Source organism: Miscanthus floridulus, chromosome 10 (genome assembly GCF_019320115.1).
Source record: "Miscanthus floridulus cultivar M001 chromosome 10, ASM1932011v1, whole genome shotgun sequence".
In the NCBI taxonomy this organism is placed as follows: Eukaryota; Viridiplantae; Streptophyta; class Magnoliopsida; order Poales; family Poaceae; genus Miscanthus; species Miscanthus floridulus.
In genome coordinates this window covers 15,703,501-15,711,796 of record NC_089589.1, presented here as the reverse complement: position 1 = coordinate 15,711,796, position 8,296 = coordinate 15,703,501, and the positions used below count along the sequence as shown (strand labels likewise).

The 8,296-nt window shown below is 51.9% G+C and overlaps 1 protein-coding gene across 1 annotated transcript; it reads right to left on the bottom strand.

The window, feature by feature from the left end:
• Positions 1-6,594: 6,594 nt before the first annotated feature.
• LOC136488066 (E3 ubiquitin ligase BIG BROTHER-related-like) lies at positions 6,595-7,431 on the bottom strand. The gene has a single exon (XM_066485111.1). It carries the CDS (start codon positions 7,429-7,431, stop codon positions 6,595-6,597), a length of 837 nt encoding a protein of 278 aa, XP_066341208.1.
• Positions 7,432-8,296: the final 865 nt, after the last annotated feature.

The following is an 8,296-nucleotide window of genomic DNA, read 5'->3' as shown; positions in this document are numbered from 1 at the left end:
TGTATTTGAACTCCGTGTGAGTGTGCACGGTTTTGAACAAATGGCTTCCGCTACTTCTATTTGAACTCATTTTGTAATAACTGTGTTTAAACTCTGATGTTTCTGTGATGCGAACTTTTATGTAATATGTGATGGTGACCACTAAACTTATTACGATCTTGGCTGGTATGTAAGTTGGTTTGAAATCATTCGTGATTTCACAGACTACCGGGTTATACGGGCTTAAGTTTGCTAAATCGTCTGCTCTGGCGGATGATTTTCTTACTTAATTTGATATAATTGGTCGGTTCTATTACAGTGTTCGAAGAGAAGGTGGCTTGGGACTGGAATAGTTCGAGCTCGAGGGAAGCTAGGGGCTTCACCAGCACCTTCATCGTCGAGCACTTGGTCATCCACGGTGGTGGAGACGCTAGGGAAGAGGTGCCGAGCACTCCAAGAGAGGTGCCGAGCACTCTAGCGACAGAGCTGAGCACTCCTGGGAAGGTGCCGAGCACTCCAGGAGTGGAGCGGGGAGGTCCTGCAGTGGTGGCAACCACACCAGGATGGGTGCCGAACACTCCCATAGCGGAGCCGAGGGGTCTTGCAGTGGTGCCGACCACTGCAAGACGGGTGCTGAGCACTCCGAGAGGGGTGCAGACCACTCTAGGAGTGGTGATGAATGGTCCAGGAGTAGTGCCGAGAACTACAGCTAAGGTGCCGAGCACTCCAGGTGCTGTGCTGAGCACTTTGGCGGAATAGGGAACTCCATCGACGCCGATCAAGTTCGCCTCACCTCCAAGTGACATCACTGAGTTCGTGGATGCCTTCCACGAAGGTGAGGAGGTGTGGTTCCACAGGCTGGATGACATCGTCGGTGGCATAGGGCCCTCAGGCCTGGCGGGTAGGCTGCTCAGTGACCTAGAGCTACTTCTCGTCAGTGTAGAGGAACCACCCACGTTCGTGCTAGCCGAGTGCGATGGAAATTGGTGATAGGCGATGCTGGAGGAGATGAAGGTGATAGAGGAAATGAGACTTGGGAGCTCGTCGATCCACCTCCAGGATGCCGTCCGATCAGCCTAAAGTGGGTGTACAAAGTCAAGCGGGACAAGCACAGCGCCATTGTCAAGCACAAGGCACGCCTCGTCGCCTGAGGCTTTGTCCAGCACGAGGGCATCGACTTTGAGGAAGTCTTTGCGTCGGTAGTGCGCATGGAGTCTATCCGTTTGCTACTGGCTTTAGCAGCAGCAAAGGATTGGCGCATCCATCACCTGGACGTAAAATTGGCCTTCCTCAATGGCGAGCTTGCGGAGACGGTCTTTGTCAGGCAACCTCCAGGATTCACTGTCAAGGGAGCGGAGCATAGGGTGCTTTGACTGCGCAAGGCGCTCTATGGGCTACGGCAAGCCCCATGAGCGTGGAATGCCAAGCTTGACGCCATGCTCGGTGAGCTTGGGTTCACGAGGTGCACAACCGAGCACACGCTCTACACGCGGCGACAGGGAAAGGAGGAGCTCGTCATCGGCATGTATGTGGATGACCTGATCGTCACCAGTGCACGTGAAGAGGACATCAACAGCTTTAAGCGCGACATGGTGGCTCGTTTTCAAATGAGTGATCTCGGCGTGCTCTCCTACTACCTTGGCATCGAGGTGAGACAGGGGAAGGAGGCACTCACGCTCGGTCAGAGCATGTATGCCTCAAAGCTATTGGAGTGGAGCAGCATGGCTGAGTGCAAGCCGTGCATGACTATGATGGAGGAGCGACTAAAGCTGACGAAGGCTAGTACCGCGGTGAAGGTAGATGCAACACTCTACCCAAGCATCATCGGCGGTCTGCGCTACCTAGTCCACATGAGGCCGGACATTACGTTCACCGTGGGCTACGTCAGTCGCTTCATGGAGGATCCTCAAGAGGATCACTGGGCTATGGTGAAGCGGCTACTGCGCTATGTCAAGGGGACGGTGGATCAGGGGATCGTCTTCCCCAAGACCGATGGAAGTAGGCTGCAGCTCATTATGTTCAGCGATGCAGACATGGCGGGGGATATCGACGGACGGCAGAGCACCTCTGGCGTGCTCGTCTTCCTCGGGTCAGCTCCAATTTCATGGCTGTCGCTGAAACAGAAGGTAGTGGCGCTATCTACGTGCGAGGCAGAGTACATAGAGGTAGCCACAGCGGTGTACCAAGTTGTGCGGATGCGTCGGCTGCTGGGCAAGCTGACCGGTGTAGAAGCTCACCCACCAGCACTGATGGTGGACAACTAGCCCGCCATCGCCCTCATGAAGAATCTAGTTCTCCACGACCGGAGCAAGCACATCGACATGAAGTTCCACTTGCTCAGGGACTGTATCGATGGAGGGCAGATTGTCATCGAGTTCGTCGAAACTAGTTGGCAACTCACGGACGTCCTCACCAAGCCGCTCGGCCGTCTTCGACTCATGGAGCTGAAGAAGATGATCGGCATGGATGGGGTTCAACGGTTAGCAGTAGGATTAGGGAAATAATTGTTAGATAATCTATTGCTCCTTTGTGTGAACGCATGGCAGGGGAAGGCAGTGCCGAAAAGGCTCCTTGCTGTGTGTACTGTAGCCGTAGCAGGGGCAGGCGCCGAACGGCTCACCTGCCGCACTATAGCCACAGCAGGAGCAGGCGCCAAAGTCAGCCCTGCTGTGTTATCTAGTCACTGTTATAGCATGGCAGCTGTGCTAGGACTAGATGGATAAAGTTGCATAAATTGTTTGCCACTGCAACTCAATAAAGAGAGTTCAGATTTGCCATCTCCTATACAGGGCTCCGGCCAAACGCTGGTGTCTCTGCTGTGTGTGTATGCTCTGTTCTCCCTCACTTCTTCTACCTCTAGCCATAATGTGTGGTTGGACAACACTTGTCATGGTCGGCAAGACTAGTGAGTGATCGACTCACCTGAGCGGGTGATCCTGTGGGCCAACAATAATCCTCTTGATGGCTCCCTAATATTCAGAGTTTGGTGTCTCCATGAACCTACTAACCATCCCAACAGAGAAGGCGAGATCTGGCCTAGAATTCACCAAGGATCTTAGGCTGCCAACAATGCTCCTGTATTTTGTCGCATTTGTCACTAGCTCAGGCTTGCCAGGCAACAACTTGCACTAGTACAGAAAACTTTGTGGAGGCGGGCGTTTTGGTTTTTTGGAGGCAGGTAAAGCAACCGCCTCCAATCAAAGGTCACGGTTCATGCACAGAGCATAGAGGCGGGCGCTTTGCTCGCCTCGGTTAATCAATACAAAAAAAACAAAAAAACAAAAAAAATCCCGTGGACAGGCCCACCGAGCCCATCCACGAGCCCATCCATGGGCCACCGCCGCCGCTAGCTGGATCCGCAGCTCCGCCAGCACCCATCGCCGGATCCACGCCGCAAGCACACCCCGCGCTAGCCCCCCAACATCAGATCTGCGCCGCCACCACCCCGCGTCGGTCCCCATCGCTGGATCCATGCTGGATCCACCACCGCCGCCGTCATGTTGGAGGAGATGGACGCCGTTGTTGTGGAGGAGGTGGGGGCCGTTCGCCGATGGAGGAGATGGGCACTGGGATCCACGCCCGTGCTCCTCCGGCCGCCAGGATCCGGACGTTGGAGCCGCGGCGCCGCCGGATCGGGCTCCTCCTCGTCGGATCTGGTGGTGGCCGCTGGGATCCACCTCCGTGGTCCTTCGACCGCCGGGATCCGCCATGCTCCGCGCGAGAGAGACAGAGAGGGCCGTCGCCGGGCACCGTGCTCCGCGCGAGAGATATAGAGAGGGCCGCCGCCGGCCACCGCGCTCCGCGCGTGAGAGACAGAGAGGGAGAGGGGGGCGCGAGCGCCGCACCGCGGAGAGTAGAGGGGGCGCGAGCGCTGAACGCGGGGGGGGGGGGGGAGAGGAGAGGGACGTGTGAGCGACACGGGGAGAGGGAGCGCGGAGGGTGGCGGAGTCGTGCGAGAGGGAGCGGTGTTGCATGAATTTTGCCTTGACTTAGTTATGGACAGCATGACCCACCCATAGAGCTCTTGAAAGTACGTTGCTCCGTCTTGTATTTACCTCTATATATACCTAAATATATCCATGTGTTGCACGAAACCCATTATATCTTGGAACGGGAATTTGTCTAAAGTTATTAAACGTTAGTTATTCTAACTTGTATATCACGGATCATAAAACCGGTCCACATGTGAGAAAAGACGCGAGATTAGTATGGAAAGAAAAAAAGCAAGATGAAAGAAGACTGTGTGGAGGGGTATTTTAGGAATAAAATAGCTGATTAGAATAAATGTTTCGCTCAATAATAATAATAACAACAACAACAACAACAACAACAACAACAACAACAATAATAATAATAATAATAATAATAATATTATTATTATTATTATTATTATATTATATTATTATATATTATAGGTAGAGATAATATATTCTCGGTAGGTAAGGGTCGCGATTGATCCTAACCATATATAACAATATAGATTAATAGTTTCCTAATTTTCGTAATAATAATAAAAGATTGTACATTGGATGTATCTAGATCACATGCAGATAACAATTAGTTGTTAAAAATTACTAGCTGAGATGCTATTTGGATCTTCAGCTAAAAAACATTCTAATATCTTACCTACCATCCAATTTTTTTGAATGTCTCAATACTTCAAGTACAAGTCGTAGTTATTAGCGATTCTTCTATCCCAGCTAACAGGGTTAATGGTTAGCAAAGTGGATCCCAATAGGTCCTTAATTAGCTTCCTAATAAGTAAATCAGTTTTCTAGAGTCGTATACTACAAAGTTAAATTCACGTGTCCATATCGAAGGGGGCGCACCTACCGAAACGAAGGTAGCCTTCTAGACATGTATTTTTTTAAAAAAAAAAGATAATTGCAAAATTAGATGAAATCTATAAGAAAACACAGTTGTCTAAGTTTTCTCATTCGTATTGCGTGTTCTGTGGTTCAGATGATATCTATAAGAAAAACGCAACGTTTATAGTATGAAATTACAAGTTTCTCCAAACCCACGTGTATAGATATGAAATTTGTCAATTTATTTCCTGTTGCAAATACTAATATATATATATATATATATATATATATATATATATATATATATATATATATATATATTTTATGTAAACTTGGAAGAAATTTGAACTAGAAACACAACTAGAACGAGCTCTTGTGAACAAAGATTACAACGAATTAAATCATTCCCTTGCTGACAACGTGCCGAATTTTAGCTTCCTTATTTCTTGATTGCTGTGCTGTAGTACTAGTATTTACTTACCTCTACAAAGGTAAGTGAAAATCCCAGCCACTGCCCACTTGTTGTGGTTACTACCAGAATACACCATTCACACTACGGAAGAGCTAGCGTCTGGACATCCGGCCACAAGACGCATCCGGACGTTGCTCCAGAGCCTCGTGCCTCTTTCCCTAAAAAATGCCTGGTGCCTCGCTAGCCGATGTGGCCTATCCGCATGCGCAGGCCATCCCCATCCACAGGCCAACACTGGCCCTTGCTCCTCCACCGCTGCCCTACGTCCAACTTGAGCACCTGGAAGGGGAAGGACTTGGACGGCCGTGCCGGACCTCGCTAGCGGCCCTAGAGGCGGAGGAGACATCGAGACGAGGCAATAGAAGGCGAGGAGGAAGATACAACACCCGATCTACTTTTAAAACATCTAGATACAACACTTGCAACACATGTCTTAAAACTTATGAATCACTTGAAAATTGCGTCTTAAACACTTGCAAAACACCGAAAACACTTGAAACCATTGTAAATACATGCAAACATCCAGATAAAACATTTGCAACATATGCGCAAAATATATGCAACATCCAGATAAGCACACTTGCAACATATGTCTAAAAAATAGATGAAACAATGGGAACAAAAGCTTGCAACATATGCGTACAACCATTGCAACATATGAAACATCCCGATATACTTTTGCAACATCCATATGAAACACTTGTAACATACCTATGACACATCTGAAACACATGAAACATGCGTTTTGCAACATCGGGTGCCCAGGGTCGGTCCAATCCAGCCGTTGGGGTTGGAGCCGCGACGAGCGGCAGTGCGTGAGCACCACCAACACCTGCAGCGCCGCGAGCACCACCACAACCAGCACCACCAGCACCGGGCTTGGTTCATCCAGGCGGGCAGTGCTCGGGCGACAGGAGGGAGTGGGCGGCGCGCGTGATGGGCGGAGCGAGCACCACCGGTGGAGAGGAAGGATGGTGCTAGGCGAGTGGCCACTGCGGCAGAGCAGTCGTGGCACACGGTGACGGTGCTGGGAGTCTAGGACCTGGAGGGTGGGGTATCCGTTCTAGAGAGTGGACAACAACCGAACGATTTTTCAATAAATAAATGCGAGCATAATGGAACACACTTGTTGGAACGTTTAAGCCAGCATCATCGCGGCCCACGGCAACATCAGCATCTGGAAGATGGGACGCCCGTGCCTAAGCATTTCCGTTCACGGTAACATAGAAGATAGAGCATCCTAGCTGGAAGAAAAAAATACTTTATAATCCTAATAATGTTGGTAAAAGTGTAAAGCCACTGTATATACACTGCACTGGGTACACTAAGCTAGTACTAGTACGGATTCACATTCACCCGCACTACTAGCACTCTCCTTTGGACGCCGCCTCCTCCTTGCTCCGCGTCCGCCGTGGGCAGCGCATGGCGGCAGAGCGGGCACATGTTGCTCCGCGACAGCCACTCCCTGATGCACCTGCCGTGGAACCGATGCTTATACGTGCACGGCATCACGCGGAGCCTCCTGCCCTTCTTGTAGCTCCTCATGCAGATGACGCACATGCTGTCACCTCCGGACGACCCGTCGTACCTGTGCTCTTTGAGGCCCACGATGGCCGCGGCGGAGGCCGGGACGGCCCCAAAGCCGCGGTCGCCGTCCGCGTCTTCTTCACCGGGCACGAAGGGAGGAGGAGTGGCTGTGCCGGCCTGCTGGATGTGCGGGACGTGCAGCCCTAGAGCAAGTATGTCTCGAGATATCTCATCGCCGTCGTCGTCGTCGTCGAGGTCGTGGTTGTCGGAGTCCGCAAGGTGGCCGACGAGGTCGTCGTCGTCCTGCCGTAGGTGGCTGGAGCTGTTGTAATTGTAAACCATCTGGCGGCACACTTGGTCCTGCCACTGCATTGGGCGCTCTTCTTCCGGCTCGTCGTCCAGCGGATAGAAATCGTCGGCGCCAGCAGTCTCAGAGGACTCATCTGCTGCGGCGGCGCTACCGGCGCCCGGGACGAGCTCGCCGTCGGCGTCGTGTTGTACCTCTTCCAGCCGTCTACGTGCCTCTCCAAGGACCGCCAGATACGAGCGCAGCGCATCACGTTTGCGCTGGATTTCCGCGCTCCAGTCCATACACCAGGCTCCAGCAGGGTGCCCTGCGACGCCACGCATTGGACTGTTCGACATGAACGATATATATATAATTATTATTAAGTTTTTGCCTGCTTGTTGGTGTGGAGGAGATACGATTGGTGGATTGGTGGGGCTGGTGCGACGTATTTATACACAGGCATAACCGACCGACCGACATACGGGCTGTCCGACTCCTGGTCATGTATATAGTAGGCCGCCGAATGCGTGCCGACTTAGGACTCTGACGGCGATCGGCTTTTGTGTCGGTAATTAAGTCGGTTGGACGGAGGCCGCGGCAGGTCGGTGGTTCCGCGTCGATCGGATAGGAGCCGGAGCTGGAGCCGGGCACGGACGCACGGTGCGGACTCCGGGCGTCCTGTGGCGGCGCGCGAGCTCCTTCCGGGGAACCTAGCTCCAGAGCTCTACTGTTGTATAGGGAACGTCCTGCTTGAGGTGAACGCCGGCGGGCATGCATCTGATGGTGTGGTCGGCGGGCGGCGGCAGGCCTCCTGGGCTCCACACCGTACGTGAAGGTGGAATTTAGCTACGTTTTATTTGGTTCATTTTATATATACTGCAGTAGATTTTTGCGTGTCCTCAGAATTTTGACATTTCCCCATCATGTAGGCTCAGTTTGTTCAAATCAATGCAAACCTATATATATTAAAAAAATAGGAAACGTTACTACGCGATGGTCGCTGCACCCGCGCCGACGAAGAAGATAGCGGCGGCTAGGTTCCGGTGGCCCGCGCCTCACTCTTCTTCCCCAATTCCGACGGGCTTAGAAGGGGCTCGGGAGATTCTCCAATTCCGATGGGCTTAGGAGGAGCTCGGGAGAGGTAGGCCATCTAGGCGTTGGGGACAGTTGGAGGGCGGCGTTAGGATTCTGGCGGCAAAGGAGGTTGCCGGGCTAGGTCTG

What these genes read in the sequence shown, in the direction of transcription:
- LOC136488066 (XM_066485111.1), bottom strand. Translation starts at nt 7,431, where the DNA reads ATGTCGAACAGTCCAATGCGTGGCGTCGCAGGGCACCCTGCTGGAGCC.